Below are 26,451 nucleotides of genomic sequence, written 5' to 3'. Positions count from 1 at the left end.
CCGGACTCTTGCCCAACTTAGGTGAACTCAATCTCACATAGTGTCATCTTTAATTAAAATCAATTAGACGTTGGCCCCTAGGGACATTCGAGCTCAATAGGACGAAGATCACCGAAGGTTGCACCAATTTCGCTCTGTGGCTTAGTTGATGTCTAGGCAAGCTTTGTCCCTATAAGGGAGACAGTTCATCTGTTCGAGGCAAGTGGGTTTTAAGTGGGACCTTTGCGAACGCATCGTGACCCCTCCACTTACCTGGGAGCTTACCTGGTCAACTCGGTTCATTAGACCGTATTGGAGGCTTAGGTGCCCTCTTCAAACCAGTTAGGAGCTGTCTAGTGATTTTAGGTCAAAGACTAGGATTGATATGCTTTTCTCTTTTATTGCATGCTTGATTGATCGAGTACTAGTGTATGCACGGTAGTCGTTCTAGAGTACAAAACCTATTACCTTTTGACCCTGAAATAGAACGAACCCTTAGGAACATTCGAGCTAAGATCAAAACATTAGGATCATCCCCACCTCTTAAGATGGCTGAAGAACAACCCAAACTCCTGAGGGAGTACTTTACTCCCACTATTTACACTTCCCCATCTTGCATTCGATTACCTGAGGTAGCAGCTGTACAATATGAAATAAAGTCTAGTGTGATCCAAATGCTTCCATCTTTTTATGGGCTCACCAATGAAGATCCATATAAACACCTAGATGAATTCCTTGAGATTTGCACCACTGTCAAGATTCAAAATTTCACTGATGATGCTCTGAAACTTAGATTATTCCCCTTCTCCCTTAAAGATAGAGCTAAGCAATGGCTGAATTCTTTAGAGGCCAATTCGATTCATTCCTGGGGGCAAATGCAACAAGAATTTCTTAAAAAATACTTTCCCATAGGAAGAACGAACCAGTTTAGACGTGCTATCACAAGCTTCTCCCAAATTGAGGGAGAAGAATTTCATGAAACTTGGGAGAGATTTCGGGACCTAATCCGTAAATGCCCACATCATCAAATACCTAAGTGGCAGCTAGTGCAATGCTTCTATGACGGATTGACTGAACGAAACCGTCAGATGATTGATGCCGCATGTGGGGGGACATTCATGCTTCAAAATGAGCATGAAGCATGGAAATTATTTGAAAATCTAAATGAAAACTCCCTCCACCATGCTTCATGTTCTTGTCAAGCACCCCCGAGTTCTCAAAGAAAAGGTACCATTTGTGAAATAAGTCATTCTATGGACCTGTCTAGCAAGGTAGATGCATTGTCCCATAAGATTGACCAACTGATGATAGGTGGGCATTACATGAACTCTTCCCAAGCACAAGTGTGTACTATTTGTTCTAGCCCATGACAATAATAAGGAAGATGAAGAAGAGGATAGAAATGTGTCAAATGAAAAACCTTCTTCTTCTTCTTCACCTAGTCCACCTTCTGCCAAAACTCATATCCCAAAGGCTCCATATCCTGAAGCTCTTAATTCACCCTCTCCCTTTGGCAAAAAAGGAACTTCACTAGAGGAAATAATGGAGGTTTTCAAACAAGTGAAAATCAACCTTCCGCTTCTTGATGCTATTAGACAAGTTCCCTCCTATGCCAAATTCCTCAAAGACCTTTGTACACAAAAGCGAAAATCTAGGACACATGTGCCTAAAAAGGTCTTCTTAACTGATCAAGTGAGTTCTATTCTCCAACACAACACCCCTCCGAAATTCAAAGATCCTGGTGCTCCCACCATCTCCTGTGTCTTAGGAAATAATTTCATTGATCGAGCACTCTTAGATCTAGGGGCAAGTGTCAACCTTTTACCTTATTCAGTTTATGAGAAACTTGGGTTAGGTGAGTTAAAACCAACCTCGGTATCCCTTCAATTGGCTGATCGATCTGTAAAAACACCACGTGGGATAATTGAAGATGTTCTTGTCAAGGTAGACAAATTCTATTTTCCAGTAGATTTCATTGTCCTTGATATGGAACATGAACCTAATCCTAAGAAACAAATTCCCGTGATCCTTGGGCGCCCCTTTTTAGCAACAGCCAATGCGTGCATAAATTGTAGAACGGGGGTAATGAATATATCATTTGGGAACATGAAGGTAAAATTAAATGTGTTCAATGCAGACGACCAACCCGCGAGGAAAGTTGAGTGTTTTATGATAGACAAAATAGATGAACCCATAAAAAGAGATGCAAAAACTACCTGACTGTGTCCTGAAGACAATAAACTTAGCGCTTGTTGGGAGGCAACCCAATTCTCTTAGATTATTTCTTAACATTGAGGACAATGTTAGGTTTAGGTTTGGGGGTATTCATCTTGATTTTCATCCCAAAAAATAATAATAATAATAATAATAAATAAAAAAAATAAATAATAATAATAAAAAATCATTTTTTTAAAAAAAATAAAAATATTTTTTTTAAAAAAAATGTGTTTATTTTCATTTTTTTATAAAATAATTAAAAAAAAGGTTTTTGTTAAAAAAAAACCCTAATTTATATACATTTATGCGAGAGTGATAAACACACAAGGTATATAAAATCTAAAAAGTCCAATGACTAGTGGGAAGTAATACAAATTTAAGTTCTTTTTATTAAGTCTCTCTTAGGGAGTTGTAAGCTAATTAATACTTTGGAATTTTACTACACACTGGCCGACTCTTCTAAGGTCTAGGCTCGACATTATGTTGAGAGTATGGTAGCAACCTTGGACCCTGATGAATCATACTTATCTAATCCAAAAAAAAAAATATCAATAAAAATGGATTTAGTCAGGAACATCGAAAAGGGCTACCTATTGTCAAAGATCAAGTGGGCTTGTGATGAGGACTCCGAGCATAAGTCCGTAGGGGAGTCTTGATGCCCGACACCTTATGCCAACTGGTGTGAGAGTTGTCGACTGATTGCTCGTTACACGGAGAAATCACCACAAGAGTAAAAGTGCACAATTTATATATCTTTCTTAAAAAAAAGAAAAAAAAAAGAAAAAAAAAATGTTGTATTGACCGAAAAGACAATAGTGTGAAAGCCGTCGTTGTAAAAATTCGAGTAAACTGGAATATTACAGATAAAGCCCGTGAGGTACTAAAGTAAACATCCACAACTCTCGAAATCCTGCAGATAAGATGATTTTGAATCAGTGAGTAGGTCTTTTCGACCAATCCTTGGAAACTACTAGTATTAACAATATTTTGGAGATCCGAACCCTTAGCTTGTGTACGGTCCAGATTTCACCGAGCACTCCAGTATAAATAAGTCTTACAACTCCCTAAAAGGAAACTTAATGACTTTAACTTAGATTGCATACTAACCTAGAATTTGGGCTGACTTAGTAAATAAAACCGTGTGTGCTTTGAAATTCTTATCATTTATGTATCTTAAATAATAATAATAAAAAAAAGAGAGTTTTTGGAAATCTTAGCTAGTATGCATTTGGAATTTGATTTTCACTTCATAGATCAATCGATCTAAATATATATATATATAATAAAAAATAAAAATAAAAATAATAATAACCATAAAAAAATAAATAATAATAATAATAATAATAATAATAAAATTTTAGAAGTTTGTGGGTATCTTCACTGGAAACCCTCACGAGACTATAACTCGTCCACTAGGGTAACCTAAGGGTTTAAAGCCTTGTTGCATATGGTAAATGCAATCGCGATGCCTGCGAAAGTGAGTTAGAGTTTTTCTTTTCTAATTTTATTTTGCTCGAGGACTAGCAAAATATAGGTTTGGGGGTGTGATAAGTGCTTAATAATTTATAATTTAGTTACCTTTCCATAGCACTTATCAATATTTTTAAACTGATAAATACATATTTTACCATGAAATTGAACAAACATTGAAGTAAGTTTAAAATATGGTAATTATTCTCTTAAACTAGATTCTGAACTTGTCTCTCTCTTGTTTGCAATCTTTCATGAAAATTTCATAAAAACATATAAGGAGGAGATTGTGTTGACCCGATTTGGTAACCTGATAGAGTTGTAATCAAGCTAAGCTTATAATTAAATGGGTTTTGGTCCTGATTCGATTGAAAGTTATAATTAATTATGTATGGGGCAAAGGTTTGATTAACCCTTTTTATTAGGTCACGGTCCGGTTTTTAGTCTTGTCTGGTCGAGTTCGATCTGAAGCAGTTTAGCAAGAATTAAATTTAAATAACATTGGGCTCGAGAACAAGTTCAAGCAAATCAACGATCATGACCCATCTCAAATCCAAAGCCAATTCCCAACCAATTTCGTACCTACCTTCATGTAAAATTCATAATTTTAAAATTAAAAAAATAATAATAAAATATCCACAGTAATTTGGAGAAAAATTACTGGAATCACTGTTCATATGAACAGTGTTCCGTGAAAACACTGTTCATATGAACAGTGTTAGGAAAAGAAAAAAAAACTCATTCACTGTTCATCTTCTTCCTCCCCCGATGAACAGCTCACGCGTGCCCACCGACGCCCCCTCCGGCGTCTTCCCGTTGATCCCGCGGCCGCCCACCGTCCGCGGCTCCCTCCCGACGATCCCGCGATCAAATCTGCCGGCGACGAGTCCTCCGTGATTCCAGTCGGCCGCAATTAGCCGCGTGCCCACCGTGCCCGTGCGGTCGACTCTTCCCAGCAGCGAAGATCCAGCCCCTTCGCCATCACAGCCCGCGTCTTCAGCCGAGATCCAGCACCACCGCATCAGCTCCGTGCCAGCCGCATCAACCGCATGTCATCCGCCACCCGTTCCACCTCCCAGCAGTCGGAAATCAGCCAGCCATCCCGAGCTTCACCCGGATTCGTTCCAAGAAGAGATCCCATCGATTCCCAACTCCAATCCCTGTGATTCAGCCTTCACCGCGATCCCAGCCAACTGCATTCAACGAGACGGTAACCCAGCTCCTTCCGGATCGGCACCCGTTTCGAGCTTCATCCCCATCTTCGCCCGAGATCATGCCATCCTCCCAGCATCACGCCCTCGCGTGCAACAGGAATCAAGCCTCCGCGAGATCATCCCCATCGCTGGTCTTCGGCGAGCTATAAGAAGAGGACGGCAGAGGAGAAGGGGGGGCTCGGTTTAACAGAAAAACAGGGGAGACCCCCTCTTTCAGTGAAGAGAAAAAGAAAACCAAAAAAAAAAAGAATAAAAGTAAAGAGAGAGGGTTTGAGGCGGATGGCAAAGGAGTTCTTCAGCCAACCAATGGAGATGACAAGCACCATGAGCAGCTGAGCCTCGGTTTAGGGGTTTGATGAAGCCATAGAGGAGTATTCGTTTCATTTTTATTGATTTGAGTTTGTATTGTAAGAGTGTTGCATGATGAAGAATTTATCAATTGATCTTTATGATTTATCCAATTTATATGAATTATTTGTCTTGCATAAAATATTTTATATTGATTGATCTATTTCATCGAATCCAACACCTATGGTTTGGAGGAGATATTTATGTGACATCGATTTCATGTTTAATGATTTAATGATCAGATGCATCATGCTAGGTTAGACAGGTCATGCTTATCGTTAGAGTAGATGGTTTGTGCTAGACTTAGATGATTCATGCTGGAAATTAATCATAATTTTCTTTTATGATTGCTTTGGCTTGTAGTCGGAAGCAATCAAGTCTTAAATAGAACTCAATCATTGAAAGCGTCACGAATATAAATCTATCGGTGGAATCTAGCCCTAAACACCTCTCTCCATAGATAATTCATACTACTACACCCATATTAATTCTTAGTTTTTATCATTTACTCTAGCTTATCCCCTTTGAAGTAATTATTTAATTAGGAAAAATAACTTGTCTCCAATTCCTGTGGACCGACACCCGTAATCACTATCCTACAAGATACGTGCTATTGCGTGGTTTACTTTTGAAATTGAAAGAACCGATCAGCCTCCAACCTCGGACGAGCTCGGGACGTCAGCCCTCGACGAGCTCGGCCTGCCCGAGCTTGGAGAAGAAGGACGCGAGGAGCTCGGGACCCCAAGGCCGCGACCCAGCTCGGGATCCGAGCGTCGCAGGCGGACAACCTGCCGACCCGGCCGCTGGGAGATGGGGGCCGGGCAGGCCGAGGCTGCCGAATCCCTTGCCCCCTAGATCCCGGGCTTGCGTGCTCGGCGGATGGAGTCTCCTTCCGGACGGATCCGAAAGTCCTAGCTTCAGGGCCCGCCCTCTCAGCGGAAGTCGAAGCCGACTTGGCCTTCTTCCTCGGCTCGGGCGGAGCCCCACCAGTCTCGGCCACCCTCTTCTTGTATCGGGCGAAAAGAGCCGCATTACTGGTCACCATCTGAACGACGTCTGAAAAAGAGGAAAAAATCTCAAATGTCAGATAAAAAAGAAGATGGAATAAATAAGGCAAAGGATGACAAGACAGGCGAGGAGCAGTACAGCTGCCCTTACCCTCGGGGCGTGCCGAGCTTAGGCCAACATTCACCAGGGCCTCCTCGCTCAGAAGATCGTTCAGAAGAATGTCTCCCCCGAGGCCATGAAGAGTGTCAACGACTCTCTGCTCATCCGCCGAAAGTGTGGGGAGCTTGTTAATGGCCCTGAGTCGGGGATGCCCCCATCTCGGGTCAAATCTCCACGAGCGCTCGGAGGAAAGAAAGAAAAATTTTTCCTTCCACCCACGAATGAAGGAAAGGGCACCTCGGAAGAACGGTCTACCACCCTGAAGGGCGAAGTAGAGCCATTCCCCGTCCATCGGGCTGGACTTCAGCATGAAGAACCAGCGGAAGACATTCATCGAGGTCATCTCGTGCACAAGGCAAAGGGACAGGAACCCGATGATGGTTCTCCACGAGTTCGGAGCAAGCTGTGCTGGGATGTGCTGATACGCCACCAAGAGCTCGTTCACGAACTCGTGTAAGGGGAACCGCAAGCCGGCCCAGAGTGTCTCAATGTACGCCCCAATCCGACCTGGAGGGGGTCTCGTCACTTGGTCCTCCAACCCTGCGGGCTCAAGATGAAATCCGCTCTGAGGGAAGAACCGGGAGCGGATCAATTCCAACTCCTCCTCGGTCAAGCTGGACCCAACTTCGTCCGGACCGTGACCCATCCCCAAGAGAAAAATGAAGAAGAAAGAAAAAGAGGAAGAAGCAGAAAAACAAAAACCCTCCGAGCAAACGTGGGTAGAAGACCTACTATGGGTTCCACCGGAAATGCCGCCGACCACAAATAAGAGACCAAAACAACCGCCGGAAATCACCTTGGAGCACCGCCGGGGAAGACTAAGCAGTGACGAAAAGAAAGAAGAGAAAGAGAATGGAGGAAAGAGAAGGCAACAGCAACGGCGGCCAAATAAGGGCTTTTAGGGCCAAGTCTAGAATTTATATAGACCCTCCCGACGGACCAAATCGGCAGGACCAAATTCCGCCTTCCGTCCAGATCGCGCCATGTGTCAACTCCAAAAATCAAAATGACGTATCAACCTGGATCGACGCTTTAAAAGCAGAATTGAGGCAGCATCCCGGCAGATCTCGGAGCCTCATCATGAGCCCACAGTCTGGAGCAACCTCGAGAAGCAGAAGGGCGTCGCCTCGTCGTCTGCCATTAAAGACGCCCCGAAGCGCACGGAACAGCAGAACAATTTAAAACTGCCTGGCCCCACCAGCATAATGAAGGCAACTACTTCCTTTGCCCGAGCTCGTAAGCGGCTCGAACTCGGAAGTCGGGAGGTTAGTGTCGGAGGAAAAATGGATTGCCCCGAAATACGTGGACACATCGCCGGAACGTGATGACAGGCGCCCCGGTAACAACCCTCGGATGCGCCAGACCTCCAAGCACCCGACCCCGAGGCGCCGGACCTCCAGGCGCCCGACCTTCCGGCCCCCGACCCCGAGGCGCCGAACCTCCAGGCGCCCGACCTCGAAGCGCCCGACCTCCAGGTGCCCGACCTCGGCATCCCCGACCTCAACTCCGAAGAAAGTCCAGTCAAAGAATGAAGCAAGGCTCTCCACTCCACCGGAAGTCAAGCCTCTCTCCTCCTCATCCGGGATCCAATCCCAGAATCTCCGCCTGAACGACTGTCAACAATTAATGCGCATGGCCTCCATAGATCTTCGGCTTACTCAACAATTAATGCGCATGGCTTCCATCGATCTCCGGCTTACTCAAAATCCCAAACCATCCACGGCAACCAGTTGACTCACTTAACTCCGTCCAATTACCCACGGCAATTCATTAATTCACACGATCACGCCCAATCATGATGGTAACTCATTTGATTTGCCCAGTCACATCACAGGTAACCCTGTATTCCTTTTATAAAAGGGAAACTTCCTCCCTTTCAAAAAAAGGTCTGATTTTTAGACTCCTGCATACAGTCTACCTCCTTCTCCAAATTAAGCCCCCTCTGACTTAAGCATCGGAGGGCCGGTCCCGGAAGCTCCGGCCACTGGCTTTTTGCAGGTCTCCCGGCGGATGCAGCCCGCCGATATACCATTCGCACCGGAGCTCCTTCTTCTCAGCCAAGTGGTCACTCCTGGGTCCAATTTCCAGCAACATGTTATGTATTTGATTGTTCACTTATGCTTGTAAGAGTATGTGTATGCATGTTAAAAGAGTATATATTATTCTTTTATTAGAAGCTGACAATTGCAAGTGCTTTCTCTCTTTTCTTCTAAACGGAAAAAAGTATTTTTTACTATTGATAAAACACAATTAACCATTCAATGTTCGATACATTCATGCAACCTTAGTTGAGAAAGAAACCAGATTTTTACTTAAGATTGGGCTCCATTTAGTTGAAGAAAATGCATGATTATATGAGCATTTTTTTTTCAAAAATATTATAAATTTTGATCTCTTAAAGTTCAAAAACTAACTACAATAGAATACCAATATGAAGATGATTATAGCCATTCATACCTTTTTCTCACATGCATCACACGTATTGTATGCTAGCAAACTATAGAGAAAGCAATTGCTTTATGGTCTACACCATTCAAGTAATTTGGTCCACATAAATAAAACAAATTTTGACCAAAATAGAACTTGGACGGCTTTACATGTATCATGTTTAGTTGAATTTTCAAGAAAGATGACAAAACTAACAAATTCTGATCTCCTAAAGTTCAAAAACTAACTGTAATAAGATACCAATATGAAGATGGTTATAGCTATTCGTACGTTTTCTTACATGCATTACACATATTGTATTCTAGCAAACTATGGAGGAAGCAATTGCTTTATGGTCTACCCTATTCAATTAATTTGGTCTGCATAAATAGAACAAATTTTGACCGAAACAGAACTTGGATTACTTGACATGTATCGTGTTTAGTTGAATTCTCAAGAAAGATGACAAAACTAATATATTTTGATCTCATAAAGTTCAAAAACTAACCATAATAGGATACCAACATGAAGACAATTATAGCCATTCATACCTTTTCTCACATGCGTCACACATATTGTATTCTAGCAAACTATGGAGAAAGCCATTGCCTTATGCTCTACACTATTCAATTAATTTGGTCCACATAAATAGAACAAATTTTGACTGAAACAGAACTTGGATGACTTGGCATGTATCATGTTTAGTTGAATTCTCAAAAAAGATGACAAAACTAATAACCCCTTTATGCTACATATAGAAAGAAAAAGAAAAATGTGCTAATCTATTTTTTGATCGTGTGATGTTTAGATGCGTTATGAAGTGAAAATTGAGCTTTTGCTACAAGTTTTTTTGCAATATCCAATTGTTTTTGAGATTTATAATTGTCATCATGGCATCAGTAGTGCACTAATATAAGTTACCGTACAATACTATATAGGATCAAAATCTATTGTATAATATGGGTGGGCTCTTGATAGAAACTCAATTTCCTCCTTTCTCTTATTTATAAATTTTCAATTTGAGAAATCACCACGAGAACTTGGCAAGCTAGTTCGGTAAATTAATAATGAGCAAGGAACATAATTTTGCACGTTTCTAATAATGCACATTCCACAAAAAAAGTTACCATCCATGAGAGTAATTTTTCAAGTGCCAGGGGTACGGTCCTTCTAGCTCAATGCAGCTTAATTAAATATCATTTCCTCTTATCCACCTAATTTCCGGTGCAGTAATCTCCTTTCAATTTCATATAGTTTAAAATTTCTGCAAGTTTTTCTTATGTGTATTCAAATATAGCATCTCTCCGTCTCTATCTAGTCTTCAAACTTATGCCTCCTATGCTCGCAATGCAAAATTAAAACCGCAACATCTTTCTCTAATTCTATTAATCTTGTCTAGCAATTTATTATATACAAATTAATCGGACACCTTTAAACGCATATTTTTTTCGTACAACTGGAAGCAAATGAAATAATAATGTTGGAGTTGAAAGAAATCAAATGTTCCAGAGAATAAAGTCCATCCAAAATTAGAGCTCTTGAGGAAAAATAAAAAAAAAGTGAAGTTCCAGCTATTTTCTTTTTTTAAAAACAAACTTATGGTTAAAAAAACCAACATGCTGTTTTCTTTCCCCCTCCTCTTTCTACACCTTCTGCGTAACAATTCTCACCCGTTAAAGAAATATCACGGAACCATTGAGATAGTAGGACAGATGGAATAGAGCTTTGTTTCCACTGGTGTGGCCTAGATTTGAAACGCACGGACATCGATTAAATGTAGGGATCGGATGCTCTTTGCCTAACTGCGCTCGATGGAAGTGCTTCTGGTCTGCTGGTATCTAGATGGTGCTGAGGTGACGTACTCACAGGTGGGTAACCACAGGTCGGAGAGAATATGAGTGTATTGTCTATCCGCATCGGACATTTTTTAGTGGAAGGAGGCTCAGTGGAAGCTGCAATACGGGTGGGGTTATTTTTTTTTTTTTAAGAAAAAAAAATATCACGAAAGGAGGAAGCTGACATTTGAAATAGGCCGTACAACAGTGGCGGGCAGAACTCAGGTCAGGTTGTTGCATTGGCGGTTTACATGGCTGCATCAAGCTATCACTCTCTCAAATATTCAAATTTTGGAAACGATTAGGGAGTTTCCCAAAGTTCCCCGTGAACCGCGTATCCCTGCTGCCTTTTTTTTTGTTTTTTTGTTCGAACGGGAACGGGGTTTGACCGGTCCCACGTGGCGTGCGGCGTCCTTGACCGCAGGTCTGCCCCGGGTTAGGTCCACTTCCACCGTAGCTCCCCACTGCGAGAGAGCTTGACCACGCCCGGGCAGCGGGCAGCTGTTCAAGCTCCCAGAGACCACCTCACCCACTGCACCTCAAAATCAAAAAATAAAAAGAAATTAATTAAAAAAAAACCATCAAAAAGATATCCAGCGATTTTTTCAGGGAGAAAGAGAGAGAAGAAAGGAAGGTGTAAAAAAGGAAAGAATTCCGTATTAGAGGAAAAAGAGGAGAAGAAAGGGGGGCGAGGACAACGTCAAAAGTCGCTCGAATCCTCCGCTGATGGCCTTCTAATCGCCGTACCGCTGCCCTCCGCCGCACTGGGGCTCCGACTCCGATCCGGATGGTGGTCTTTTCGCGAGGAATGGTTGGCGTTTCGAGGTTTTCCTGAGGTTTTTTACTGGGGTTAGGGCTCGTCGGGCTCGCCTTCGTGCGGGAATTCGTATGGATCTGGGGAGACTGGTGTAGCAGCAGCGAGATTGCGAGATTTGGCTGGAGGAATGGCGGTCCTGGAGCGGAAGGTCATGGCGCCATGCTTTCTCTGGTTGATTCTGGTCTTCCACCCCCTGACCAGGGTTCTTGCTAACTCGGAAGGTATGCTGAGGTCTATCTCGGATCGATTCCGTCTCGTTTCACCTCCTCTTGGTTTTTTGAAATAAATGCCGGGGCAGCTGAAGATCTGAGGGCTTCGTTGGATTCTGAGGTTCTATTTTAGTTGTTTGGTTTGGTTAGGTAGTTTTTGGTGATAAAGGTGAAGTGATCTGAGACCCGGACTAGATAAAGTCGTTGTTTTTTAGGTTATTGCAAGTTCTCTGGATTGTAGTGTGAAGAGCGGTTTGATCTCTCTTTGGTATTCCTTTTTCTTTATAGCTGGTAAGATAGCTTGTAGGATACCGAGATGTTTAGTGCTTCAATTAGTAGCATGCGCTTCGAAGTCATGACCCTGCTGTGCGCAAACAAGGCTTCTGAAAGGGGGAAAGGGCGGTACTAGCTTAATCAGTGGGAGGCTTTCTTTCTCATTGCTGAATCTTTAGATTTGAGAATACCTGTTGCTTATAGTGGTTCTTTTCGTTTTTCAGGTTATACCATCTATTATGTTTTGACCTAGGGGATTTAGTTTGAAGAGTTAAAGCCACTGCTATTGTGTCATGAATTTTCTAATAGTTAACAATGTTAGTAATCATGTCAGTCTCCTTAGAAATCACTTTGTACAGAACGATTCTGGAATTTGGTGTGTATGTTAGTCACCCGATTTTGGCCACATTAATAGCTCCAGTATACTGATGACCTTAAATTTGTTACCTTTTAATGGGATGCAAGCTCAACACTGGAGTATACTTCTGTTGGTACATAACTCATACCATTAAACTCTTAGCTTATAGCACGATCTATTTTTGGTGCAAGATGGACCTTCGTTTTCTATCAGATGACATCATTGTTCATTTGGTTATGCTGGAGAAATGGGACCACAGAACTTGGTCAACTATAATCCGACTCCAGTGTCTGATTCCTGTACTGTTCCTAGCATGACAAGAGGCATCAGCCTGTAGGATATTAGGTCCAAGGGTTAGTTTGTTTCTGTGGAAGTAAGGGTGGGATTGTTTGCACCACATCTCCACTTATACCTAAACTAGTGATAACTTTTCATATTCAGATGCATGTTCTTCTTTTGTTACCCTAGTAGAGATCAAGTGATCATCATCCTCTTTTCCTTTTCTGGCCAACTGGCAACAAGTAGTTCAAAGAGACCATCCCATCATTAGTACACACTTATTGTTGTAAGATGGAATGGTATGTTTAAAACCAATAGAATCGCATAGGTATCTAGATCTAATAATATGTCTGTTAGTAGACCAATATGTGATCTTCAAACTTACAGTAATGGTACCATGGTAGTAGTCTTAATTTAGATATGATTCTGGGGCACAGGAGAAAAGTGGTTTGATATGAAAATAATGATATAGATGCATCATTTGATTAGATCAGCATCATTTAAATTATCAATAAACATTATGGGAAGCTGCAGGATGAGGCTCATGCGGATTAGCCTTTGAAGATCTTGTTACACAGTTTCTGAAGTACATAGGATATTTGTGGACCTCCAGTAAACATGTAACTTAAGCCCTAGAGTAATAGGCTGAAACTTAATAAAAAATTGTAAGAACAGGACCAAAGAGAATGGAGAAACGAGTAGAAGAGAAAATTTAGAGTGAAATGAGGAAGAAACATACTGAACTATAAGTTATAACCATAAGGATGGAGCCTTTTCCTCACTATTTTGGGTCTATTTTATGAATCCTGTGAAAAAGATGGTTGTTCCATATTTTGACACTACTCTTAGGAATAGTTATTCATCTTGCATAAAGAAAAGAGATTCACTTTCCAATAAGCAGTCCGTACTTCAAATAGCTGATTACCCATCCTGCTTATACCTTTAGGAAGCAACAAACTTTGATACCTTAGTTGCAATATTATCTTGCATCAATCCCTTCCATGATCTAGACTTATCCATTGAGCCTAAGTTCGACTAAAGGTCACCTTGAAACCCAGGTTTAGTAACTAAATATTCATATAAATTATAATAGCATAATCCAACTGATTAAAGTAGTTCTTCCCACAGCTAAAGGGTAATGATGCCCCAGACATCTATTTGAATCATGTGATGTTTTTGTTGATGATACACTTTAGATAATTATATGGTCATCTTAGTGCTTCTATATACGTGATAACTATCAGAAAACATGACTTTGATGTGAGGAAATTGTTGGGGAATACTACAAAGATCTTTTTTGAGAAAGGATCTTGGTAAGGTTTTAGAGAACGACATGCACTCAACCTTGAGATGAGAGAATGAGTCTAGAGCAAGAATTAAAATTCAAGCATGTTGGTCCCCAACTAGCCATACCATACGGTAATAGTGGCACCATATTCTACCAGCCAGTTATCGGTAAAAGAGCTATGGTACTTCTTGATTTTAGCAAACCAAGTTTGGATTACCCCATATTGCACTGTATGCAGGCATACAACATTGTACTGCACCATATTGGTCCTGTACTACTTGATGCTTTCTTTTGCTAAGTTGTACAGAGACATACCGACCCTGTATCTTCCGTCATTGCATATTGTACCATATCAGTTTGTGCCTTATACAGGTTCACACCTCAATATTAAAATCCTTGGTGTAGAGACAACAAAACATGACATCTTTTTATGTCTTGTCGAATGGTTATTGAAAATGATGTAACATATGCATGTGCAGTACTGCTCTGCCCATGTTTGCAACTGTACTATAACTTGATATCAAGGAAAATTGTGAGATACTTGATTGTAATGTGAGAAGGTAGTAAGCTAAAGGAGAAGCTTTGGTCAATGCAAGGAGCTGCCAGTGGCAAACTCAGCGGCATTACTGCTATGCTGTCACTATTAAATACATTCCTTTAGGCTTTGCACACACCATTTTAATTGATAGCTGTGGGCCATTCTTGTTAAGCTAAATATCCTGAATATGTTGTAGTTTTCATTTCAAATATGTTGCCATCCATTTCTTTATTCGTGGTCCATGAGGTCATTATCCATTTCAGTTATTTTCTGTCACTTAGTATCCCAAATAAGTTTGCATTTTTCCAAAAAAAGAAAATATATTCAAGTTTCCTAGCATTTACCTTTCTTGGAACACTTTTTCATATAATTTTTCTACAGTATGTTACATTTTTCATCAATTCGTTATGGTGACACATTCCTATGCCAACAGGTGATGCATTGCACAGTTTGAGGACCAACCTAATTGATCCGAATAATGTGCTGCAGAGCTGGGATCCAACCCTGGTCAATCCATGCACATGGTTTCATGTTACTTGTAATAATGACAATAGTGTCATTAGAGTGTATGTGCATGTATCTTTCTGCATTTAATTAATCCCATTGACAGAACTTGATCATCATTGCTCAGTGTGTTTATAATAACCATGTTTGTTTTCCAGTGATCTTGGAAATGCACAGTTATCTGGTACATTGGTCCCTCAACTTGGTCTTCTGAAAAACTTGCAATATTTGTAAGTATTGGTAAATAGATTATGGATCATCTTAATTTCTTGGTTGTAGATTATCATTTGAAGAAAGAGGCTCGCAAACTTGATATGCTTTCAATTTTTTTAAATATAATTTTTAATAATTTATTTACAAAACTACAATAATCTGCCAATAAATGCTTGAATCCAACCTTTCCTTTCCAACCTTTTCTTATGGTGAGTAATCATTGAAAAATACTGAATGAGAACAATGATGGATCCAAGAGATGGGTAATAAATCAAGTTCTTGCATGTCACGACATTCAAATTTCTATTTCTGATCTCACCCATTGCCAGCACAATTACCGCATCAAAATGGACATTTCTGAACCAGTAATGCATTAGCTAGATATATTTCTTGTAGTATTGTAGCTAATTTTTATAGTCCTACAACAAGGAAAATGTATTATGCACTTTTTTGGCTGTGAATAGGGTAAACAAATATCAAATGGATACCTTATCTCACAATTATAGAGCTCTAGTGTACCTGAGAACTCGTTTGGTTCATGGAAAGATTTTTTTCTTACTGAAATATTTTTTTTAGAAAACTGATTCCCGAAAATATGATGCTTGGGAAAATGGTTTTGGCATGTTTGGTTGACCATAGAAAAGTGGTACATTCCACAGTAGCTTATGTTTGGTTAAGCATCTACTTTTCTGAAAAAGTTGTGTGAAATATCTATTATACCCTTAATAAAGGAAAAGATCTTATTTATGAATTTTGATGGCTTAAGGGTAGTTTTGGAAAAAAAAGGAACCCAATTTTCAGCCGGTGGAAAAGTAACTTTTCTATGTCCCTCATGAATTTTTGTTTTTCATGAAACATAAAAATATTCATATGGGAATGCTACTTTTTCATCTCTCTCCTTTGAAAACTCCAACCAAACAAGAAGTTTTTCTTTGTTTTCTTGTTGACCACACTTTCCCCCTTCTTTTTCCACAAACCAAACGAGTTCTAAATGTACTCCATGCTTTAAGGAAGTCCGCTAGTAACAACTTTGCTGTGAAAGAACTGAATTCATGCTTCCCTCAAAAGAAAGAAGGGATTTTGAGTCCCTTATTTCACCCAACAATAAGAATAGAGATGGTGAATCTCCTATTTTATCCGGTAAGAAGAAAAAGAAAAATAGGGATGGTAAGTCCTCTATTTCGCCCAAAAAACAACTAAGATGAACAAGAAGAAGAATAGGGAGTGGCCGTTCATGTTTCACCCATCTATAACAAGTCTTTTAATTTTGTTTTCTTTTTTTACTCTTAATGCCCTAGCATTGCTTGATTGACGGCTTAGGGTTTTAGGTTATAATAGGATCAGCACCAAGATTCGCGTTCTCAGTACCGGACCCCATATTGGTACCATCCTATTACAGTATCAGTATGCAGTATGGTATGGGACAACAGGGCATACCGAGTGTCAGCATGGTACGAGATTGCATATTAGTTCAGTATCGGTATGATGCTGTACGCTTTGTACGGTACCGATCGGTAAAGCAAACCTTGATCAGCACCCTCTCCTAAGGTGCCATTGGGCTCATGTAAAAGTGAACATGTTGGGCGCCATCTGGATGCCTTATTGGAGGGGCATTGCCTAGTGGGACGCGATGTGTTGAGGCTACCTTGTTGCACCTCGTGCCTTGAGCACTCTCGAGGAGACTCTTCACATGGGAATTCTCATTTGCCAATCATTTCTATCAAAAGCTACCTTTGTTGTGGTGCAGGTATTTCCAAATCCTTTCTCACTTCCATCCATTAGCTTTGGTCTTCTCCTCCTCCTCCTGCATACTTCAATAAAGAGTCGCGCACCTTTCCTTGCTGAAGCCTTTTAAACATTGTTGTAAGATCTTTTAATCCAAAATATGGGTTGTGCCATTGATCTAGATCAGATCCCTGGATCAGGATCAGTATGGATCATAAGATCCAGGTTTAGATCTCCACATGTAGGCATTGTTTTTACAAATTAACGCTATTGCATATCCATCTTTTAAGATCAATTAATTTCTTTGATTTTTGTAATGGCTCTATTTTGATACCAAAATATCAAACAGCAATCTCCTTTAAATTTTTGACTTTTAAGGGTAAAGAAAAAATAGGTTTTGTTGCTGGGAATTATCTTTTCTACCATTCTGCAAAATTTGATTCCTACACTTTCTTATGTCAAAGGAGAATGTAGGTTAATAAGCCTGTGTCTGTGTACACTTTTTTGGACCAAATAACTCAAACTGAGATATTCCATTGACATAGATGGAGAAATAAAACTATATTGATTAATTAACCATAGTGTTTGGTTCGTGTACATGATATTTATGAGCTTATAGTTGTTGAAAAGTGAATATTTGATGTCCTTGTTGTTCATTCAAATTGCAGTTTAATTGTGCTTCATACCTTTCATGATGCTTCATACCTTTCACAATGTTTCGACCTATTCTTTATGCTTAAAAGAAAGTGGAAAAATCTTACTGTTTGTAATCTGATCCACGATCCTATTCCATTGAACCCTCTTTATGATTTACGTTATGAACGTGATCTTAACAACACTACTCCTAAGATTTTTGTTTACGTACCCGCACCATTTCAATCAGTTATCCATTACTTTGTTTTCAGTTCGTGGATAGGATTCCATATTATGATATGATGTGAGATGCCAAGAGCATGTTGCTAGAATTAAGGAGTTGAAGATTTACAAACGAAAGGAACAAGAGAGGAATATGTGGATTCTACCATAACATAAAAAGAGATTGCTCCAACATTCATATTGAAGTCACAGTGTCTGTCTACAACCATTCTCTCGGTAGTTTTTATATATCTCCAAAAAATTAAACCCCAGGACCTGTGGTCTAGACCTTTCATATGCCTTCTGGATTTTTTTTTAATTGGAACTTATTAACTATATGCTCACAATGGAAATATCCCAAAACTGGTATTTTTGTCAAACTTCTAAGCAATTTTTGGCCTTGAAATGTTTGAGTTTTGGTTTAGGATTGGGCACTCAGAAAGATATTTCTATTACATTGAGATTCCTATGGTTTAGGTTGCTGCTGCATTTAGAACACATTTGTCTCTGGCTCATTTTGATGGACCCTTGATTTCACCCTACATTAGATCCTTCTGAATAGATTTCATTCTAAATTTCAGCAAGTTTCATTCCTCTAGTGTAAGTATGGTCAGAGAACTCCTTCATTTGGCGAATATTCTTACATGGAAATCTTTGGAGTTATACTCAAATTATACTTGCTATTTTCGTGTCTTATTGGTGCATATATAGAACTATATCCTTTGCAAAAGGTTACCATGGTCTCTCCAGAAGAATTTGTGCAACACTCATGGGAGAAAAGGACCACCGAAACCATTTTCTTTGCAGAAGAATTTCTGTAATTTTCATGGGGACAGCCTCATCTTTCACTTGCTCTGTTTCTTCCTCGATGGAGATAGAAGTAGGCTTGGTGCCTCACAATAATCCACTCATAATAGTTTGACCAAGGTAGTTAAAGTGAAGCTATATCTTCAGGTTAAATATTGCTCCACTTATGCTGGAACAATATTCTCAATGTTTATACGTGAGCAATGCTAATGCAAACTTTATTTTGCAGGTTAACCTCATTCTGGAGATATTGATTTGCTTTAAATTGAAATCTTTCTCTCTGAGGAAGGTTATAACACCTAGGGCCCAGGTGAATTATCTGTTAAATACGGCATTTATGGTGGTGGGTGGGAATAGGTTAGTGGGAGGTTTAGTGTAGGAGAGATAATTCTCTAAGGAAGGTGGTGGGCGGGAATAGGTTACTGGCAGTTTAGCACAGGACAGAGAATTCTCTAAGGAAACTTTGGCCCATAGAGTCCCTAAAAAATTTGGATACCGAAAAACACCTCTTAAAACGAATCCACTGTCTTCATTTTTTGGGATTATACGATCTGCAAGGTCTCCAGTTCTGTTAATTTTCTCAATCGTGGCTGGTGCTCTCTTGCTCTCTTAAAAATCTGGTTCTGGGGGAAATTATGCCTGGATAGCTGATCTGGGCATCCAAAAGGGCCCCTATTCTTGCTTCCTCAATCACATTTTAGGCTTTTCAGTCAGATTATAGAACTATATCCTTTGCAAAAGGTTACCATGGTCTCTCCAGAAGAATTTGTGCAACACTCATGGGAGAAAAGGACCACCGAAACCATTTTCTTTGCAGAAGAATTTCTGTAATTTTCATGGGGACAGCCTCATCTTTCACTTGCTCTGTTTCTTCCTCGATGGAGATAGAAGTAGGCTTGGTGCCTCACAATAATCCACTCATAATAGTTTGACCAAGGTAGTTAAAGTGAAGCTATATCTTCAGGTTAAATAATGCTCCACTTATGCTGGAACAATATTCTCAATGTTTATACGTGAGCAATGCTAATGCAAACTTTATTTTGCAGGTTAACCTCATTCTGGAGATATTGATTTGCTTTAAACTGAAATCTTTCTCTCTGAGGAAGGTTATAACACCTAGGGCCCAGGTGAATTATCTGTTAAATACGGCATTTATGGTGGTGGGTGGGAATAGGTTAGTGGGAGGTTTAGTGTAGGAGAGATAATTCTCTAAGGAAGGTGGTGGGTGGGAATAGGTTACTGGGAGTTTAGCACAGGACAGAGAATTCTCTAAGGAAACTTTGGCCCATAGAGTCCCTAAAAAATTTGGATACCAAAAAACACCTCTTAAAACGAATCCACTGTCTTCATTTTTTGGGATTATACGATCTGCAAGGTCTCCAGTTCTGTTAATTTTCTCAATCGTGGCTGGTGCTCTCTTGCTCTCTTAAAAATCTGGTTCTGGGGGAAATTATGCCTGGATAGCTGATCTGGGCATCCAAAAGGGCCCCTATTCTTGCTTCCTCAATCACATTTTAGGCTTTTCAGTCAGATTTTTCTATTCCCCATCAAAACTCCAGGTGTCTCAAGTACTATTGAAAAAGAAGGTTAAACAGCTTTAACTTCAAAAAATGTAAATATAGTTCTATCACTAGTAGTAAAAGAATTAGGAGTGGGCATAAAAGGATTTATCACCTCTCTGGTTTATTTGGGATTTGGCTGTCGTTTCTCCTCTAAATATTTATTTTCTGGATTATTAACCATGGAGGGCAAAAGCTGAAACGGACTAGATTGACGGACCTAAATTTTTAAGCTTTATCTGAATGAGTTTAAACTTGTTAAATGGCTACATTTCAATAGTAGGAGATGGTAATGAATTGGCTGAATCTTTGGTAGGATACCACACCAGTATTGTGATATTCTTTTGAGATCCACTAATAATGCTTTGAGCTTCATCTTAGCAAGATCTGTCAGCTTGAAAAATCCATTGCCAATTATTATCATTTGCCATTAAATCTTTATCAAACTGTAACTTGAAATGTAGCATATTAGTACCTCTATTTATTGATGCAACTTTTTCCTTTGTATTTATTGCTTTGTGTAGAAGAAATGCCGTCTGTAAGCTTATACCAAGTTGATTCATGCTTTCTAATTAAGATGTATGTCAGTTCCTAAGCATTGATAATTATGGTGAAACTTCCTAATACTTTTGATTCTGATTTCAGTGGTATAACTTTTCATGACAGGGAACTTTACAGTAACAATATAAGTGGCATGATTCCTAGTGACCTTGGAAATCTGACAAATTTGGTGAGCTTGGATCTGTACTTAAACAATTTCACTGGTGGAATTCCTGACTCACTGGGAAAGCTAACAAAACTGCGTTTCCTGTATGAACACTCCTTTACTTTATATATCTGGATTCAGTTCTCCTTGTGCTAATGCTGGCTTTAAGTGTTTAGCTTATGACATGCTGATTGGATGGCAATATCTTGCTGCTGACAATTTCATTTGGCTTATATTTTGATATTTAAGCATTGTTGTCAAAGCATGACCTGTTTCCTGCTCGTGCTGTATGTAGACTTTCTTTTTAGATTTGATAATCGGGAGATATGGTCTGTCAAGCCAATTGACAAGGACCTTAATAGCACTGTTTTCTGTTTCTTGATGCCCTACATTATATATTATTCTTTTTTGAAGCAACTAAGGTCAAACATAGAAGTTTCATGGTGGAATTGCTAAGTACTATACTGCAAATCGATCCTAAGGTTTCTTTGTCATTCCAATTATTATATACCACATAGTACATAGTTGTTATTTCTTGATCTGCATTAGGTGCTGCATTTTTGTAACTAAGGTTCATGGTGTGTTTTTATGTGCTTGATTGCGCATTAATTTTGAAAGCATTAACCATTTCCTTTATTTGGGAATAAATTGCTTGATTGAACTGGGCAAAGTTATCTCTAGAAAGTTAAGTCCTCTCATCAGTCCACCCTGTATATTCTTGCCACTTTTAAACTTTAAAAATGATATACAGTAGTCAGGTCTCAACTTATATGGGGAACAGGGACATCAATATGCTTCAGCCCTTGCCCTTTGGCTGCAATGTAGCTGTCGGATGTTGCATTTTTCATACCCCCAACTTTAAACCAACTTGTTCATGGGATTAACCATAGCGTTCAAAACGCACCGGATGAGCAGGTGGATCATAGATGGACCAATAGAATGACTAGATACAGAACAGGAAAATAGAAATCAAACACGCGATGATCCCCAACTCTTTTTTTGGTGTGAAACATGCCACTGATGGTTGTAGAAAATGAAGAATGTTTAGTGGCAGTAGTAATATTGTAAAACAAGAGCAATATGTTAGAGTCGTCTCATGCCTTGCATGCTGAACTTATGACTGCAAATCATGATTCTTTATTTGGCATTACCAGAAGGGTTCTAAATGAAATCATGAATGCGCATGGCAACACGTGCGCGTGCGCACGCATGTTTCTGCACATGCTTGTTTGTGCAGGTGTATGCATGCATTGTGCGTGCATATGTGTATGTGTTGAGAATTCTTCTTTGTGATAGTTGTTGTATGCAAGACTGTACATTTATGCATATATTATCGATACTGATATAAAGAAGAAACATAATAAAGTTAGAAAAATATGTTAGGTTCCTTAATCTGCCAACTGGCCTAGGTTTCACAGCAGGTCTGCATTATACAGGAGCAAGCGAAAATTGAAAGAGAATTTTTGCATCTAGAGCTAGGTGTATGATCTCCTTAAATTTTGACTAGATTTTGATCTGTAAAACTGAATCCTTATATATATGAGATAAGGCTTGATGCTTATTATTATTGAACATTGCCAAAGATAAGAAGCTATCAGACAGGCATTTTCCTTTCAGTTAGTTGTTTTTTTATTTTTAGAATATATATTTGTTCATAATTTTACTTTTTCTGATGACTTGAAATTTCTGTCGAAGGATAGCCGGCTTAACAACAATAGCTTATCGGGTCCAATTCCTCAATCTTTAATCAATATCACTGCACTCCAAGTTCTGTAAGTCCCTGCTCCATATGCAGCAGTCTAGCACATCTCATTTACTCTCTTGTAACTACTCTTTCTGCATTGAATGACTATATAATGTCTATGAACATTTAGGGATTTGTCAAACAACAACTTATCAGGAGAAGTGCCATCAACAGGATCCTTTTCACTATTCACTCCCATCAGGTTTTTGGCTGATAAGTTTTATAAACAATCAGGTGTTTATTGCTCTGATTGAGGATGTACTAGTGCTGACTTTCTACACTCAAATCTGCAGTTTTGCTAACAATCCTCTATTATGTGGTCCGGGAACAACAAAGGCTTGTCCTGGTGCTCCTCCATTATCTCCACCACCTCCATTTATTTCTCCAGCACCACCCTCGTCTCAAGGTGATTAGCTCTCACAAGTTCTGCTTAGTGGAACTTAATAACTAGTGGTGCTTGTGACTTTGTCACTATGGTCAGGCGAGATTCATTTTAGGGTTTTTTATCTGCTTTAAGTGATAAAGTTGCATGATAGAAATCTTCTACTTCCATTTGTAAGCTCAGTTTTCTCCTTTCAGCTTAAAAAGGTCTTTTTCTTTATAAATCTTTGCCTTTTGAAATTGCCAAAAGAAAATTTCTCATGTATGGCACACTGTTAGCAAGGACTGTGATGTAGAAGCACTATCCTCCTGGTCCTGTACCTGTGCTTACTCATTTGAAAGGTTGGATGGAGATGTTTGGATTGGGTGCAGCAATAACAATTAAGAAATTTTAATTTTCCCTAGAGATTTAACTGCTACTGCCCTACACATTTTTCTAGCTGGTAACCTTTAGCTAGATACAAATTAGGAATGACCTTTTTTGTCATTATAACAGGAAGTAGTGCCTCTAGCACTGGAGCAATTGCTGGTGGAGTTGCTGCAGGTGCTGCTCTGCTATTTGCTGCACCTGCTATCGGATTTGCATGGTGGCGCCGTCGTAAGCCACAAGAACATTTCTTTGATGTGCCTGGTCAGTATTTAATATTTAATCTGTATTAGTTGGTTTATAAGGATGTGATATTCAATGTTCCATGGTTTTTGGCACAGCTGAAGAGGATCCGGAAGTTCATTTGGGACAGCTCAAAAGGTTTTCTCTGCGAGAACTACAAGTTGCTACAGATAATTTTAGCAACAAGAACATTTTGGGCAGAGGTGGGTTTGGAAAGGTCTATAAAGGACGTCTTGCAGATGGTTCATTAGTGGCAGTAAAGAGGCTAAAAGAAGAGCGCACACCAGGCGGCGAGCTTCAATTTCAGACAGAAGTTGAGATGATTAGCATGGCTGTGCATCGAAACTTGCTTCGACTTCGTGGGTTTTGCATGACACCCACCGAACGTTTGCTTGTATATCCCTATATGGCTAATGGAAGTGTTGCATCATGCTTAAGAGGTACTCACCATTCTTTTATTATCTGATACAACAGAATTCATTTTCCTGATATCAGTATAGCCAATATTATTTTTAAGAAAATTAAGTGATTGCAGCTATTTCACTTATGTTTTGAAAATTGTCTGAGACAGTATTATTGTGCTTATGTTAAAAGTTCTCTATTCAGAAAATATTTTTAGTTGTTAAGAATGTTATAAAGAGTCTCCTACATGTTGTAGAGCGGCCACCATCTGAACCTCCACTTGATTGGACAACTCGGCGAAGGATTGCATTGGGATCTGCAAGGGGGCTGTCATATCTGCATGATCATTGTGATCCAAAAATAATTCATCGTGATGTCAAAGCTGCAAATATTTTATTGGATGAAGAGTTTGAGGCAGTTGTTGGAGACTTTGGCTTGGCCAAACTCATGGACTATAAGGATACCCATGTAACAACTGCGGTTCGTGGAACAATTGGACACATTGCTCCAGAGTACCTATCCACTGGAAAGTCCTCAGAGAAGACTGATGTTTTTGGATATGGAATCATGCTTTTGGAACTTATTACTGGTCAGAGGGCATTCGATCTTGCCAGGCTTGCAAATGATGATGATGTCATGTTGCTGGACTGGGTAAGCATAATTCTCTGTTTTGTTTGATATTTTTATGCATCTAATTTACATTCAAAATTTAAGGGAAAGATCATCGTGTTTTTTTTTTTTTTTTTTTGCTGGCAAGTCTTTCAGAAGACAAGTTTCAGGATCTTAGATTTTTTTTTTCTATTTTTAAATTCTGTTATTCATGGTTCGGAGATGAACTTTGTCGTAGATGTGTTCCTAGCTTTTTGGCTAATATATGGCCTTCGGGAAATTGAGATTGTCATTAAGGGCGAAGGCCAAGGTTGAAATGATAATACTAGGCGACAGTTTGGAATCTAGAAATATACATGAAATCACTTGAACATCCATACAATGGCCTTTGTCATGTTCAAGCTTTAAGTGGATATACATTGGTACTTATTCGAAGGGTAATATTCCTGCTCGTGTTGCCAATGAAGCTCTAGAAACTGAATCCATAAGCTAAAAATCTGGAATTTAATGGCAATTTTATGCATAAATTGTGAAGTAGAGAAGAAGCATAAAGTAGACTTGTCACTTTGTTAGTTGATATCTTCCTACAAAAATATCTCATATTACCATAGCAAGGCATCAAAACAGACAACTTAGTGGAAAGATCTCCCTTACCCTGATATTTGTGCTGCTCTCAGGTAAAAGGACTTCTGAAAGAGAAAAAGCTGGACATGTTGGTAGACCCGGATCTCCAGAATGACTATGTGGAGGCTGAGGTGGAGTCGCTCATCCAAGTTGCTCTGCTATGTACCCAGGGCTCCCCAATGGAGCGGCCCAAGATGTCAGAGGTGGTGAGAATGCTCGAAGGAGATGGCCTTGCTGAGAGATGGGAGGAATGGCAGAAGGTTGAAGTCGTGCGCTTAGATGTAGAGATGGCTCCACATAACTGCAACAATGAATGGATCATAGACTCTACTGACAACCTTCATGCAGTCGAATTATCTGGCCCCAGATGACCTCAAAATGATGATGAGAAGAGGAAATTATTCATGGCATTTTATTTATCCACTTACTGCCTTCTGTAAGCCATACTTTATCCATGTAAAATTACATTTGTGCATATGAATCTGTGGGGCCATTATATTATCTCCGGTAATTTGTTGATGTTAATTTTTTTCTCTCAATGACAACATACGGCAGCTACCTTCTTGAGGAGGCTAATTTTCTCTCTGCAAGGACTAAGGAGGTATCATATGTTGATGATGTTTGTAGTAACATAATCTTTTCTTGGCCAAAAAGGAGAACTCCTGCCACGGGACTCAAGTTTATATAAAACTAGGGCAAACTGTAATCATCGCCCCGCCCACCCCAGCCTCTCCCCCTTCTTTTTTTCTAGTTTACTTTGAGGGGGCGAACCTTGTTCGGGCTATCAAACGTTTTTGATGACATTTTTTTTTCCAAGATTTGTTTAGAACATGCTGTAGTTGTAAATTATACAGGTCCAATCCTCATAAGAGATATGTGCTCATGTACCCTGGATACTTGGGTTACAGATTTCTTGCGGACTAAATAGAAAGGTGTGTTTAAATGCTATCTTTTTAATCCATTGGAAAACTACCGGCTGTAGAAATTGTGCAGGGCTTTACATCAAGTTCTTTGCGAAATTAATCATGAAAGTTCCTTTTCATGAGCAATACTTGATCTTGCTGATAAGCTGTTTGTCTGAGAAAAACTATTGTTTAGCTGTGCAAGAAAATAGAGCTTTATTAAGCTGCTTTTTCGTTGGATTTATTTGCTACAAGATCGTAGAAGTTTCTAAATGCTCGTCTTAAAGTAATTTTTCTGTGCCCTAGAGTTGTTGGCAACCGGATACAAATTGGCACCACCCTCTGTAAAATTGTCTGTTAAAACGAACAATTAAATAAAAGCTCAGGACAG

At 39.6% G+C, this 26,451-nt stretch overlaps 1 protein-coding gene and 1 non-coding gene across 2 annotated transcripts; one reads left to right on the top strand and one right to left on the bottom strand.

The window, feature by feature from the left end:
• Window positions 1-903: 903 nt before the first annotated feature.
• Window positions 904-1,009, bottom strand: LOC148703101 (small nucleolar RNA R71). Its single transcript, XR_015988415.2, has one exon. It is a non-coding gene; the product is annotated as a small nucleolar RNA R71 (small nucleolar RNA).
• A 10,114-nt stretch (window positions 1,010-11,123) lies between these two features.
• On the top strand, window positions 11,124-25,659 carry SERK2 (LRR receptor kinase BAK1). Its single transcript, XM_008812999.6, has 11 exons — window positions 11,124-11,695; window positions 14,853-14,985; window positions 15,082-15,153; window positions 20,749-20,892; window positions 22,489-22,560; window positions 22,663-22,734; window positions 22,826-22,938; window positions 23,410-23,544; window positions 23,622-23,963; window positions 24,182-24,576; window positions 25,212-25,659. The coding sequence occupies exons 1-11, from the start codon at window positions 11,602-11,604 to the stop codon at window positions 25,527-25,529; spliced, it is 1,890 nt and encodes a 629-aa protein (XP_008811221.3). The 5' UTR covers window positions 11,124-11,601; the 3' UTR covers window positions 25,530-25,659.
• The last annotated feature ends 792 nt before the right edge of the window (window positions 25,660-26,451 follow it).

This window comes from Phoenix dactylifera, chromosome 5 (assembly GCF_051530095.1).
Source record: "Phoenix dactylifera cultivar Ajwa chromosome 5, Ajwa_hap1_PhDact_Kaust_v1.1, whole genome shotgun sequence".
Lineage (NCBI taxonomy): Eukaryota > Viridiplantae > Streptophyta > Magnoliopsida > Arecales > Arecaceae > Phoenix > Phoenix dactylifera.
The sequence above is the reverse complement of the archived record's forward strand: the minus strand, read 5'-3'. Positions and strand labels throughout refer to the sequence as shown.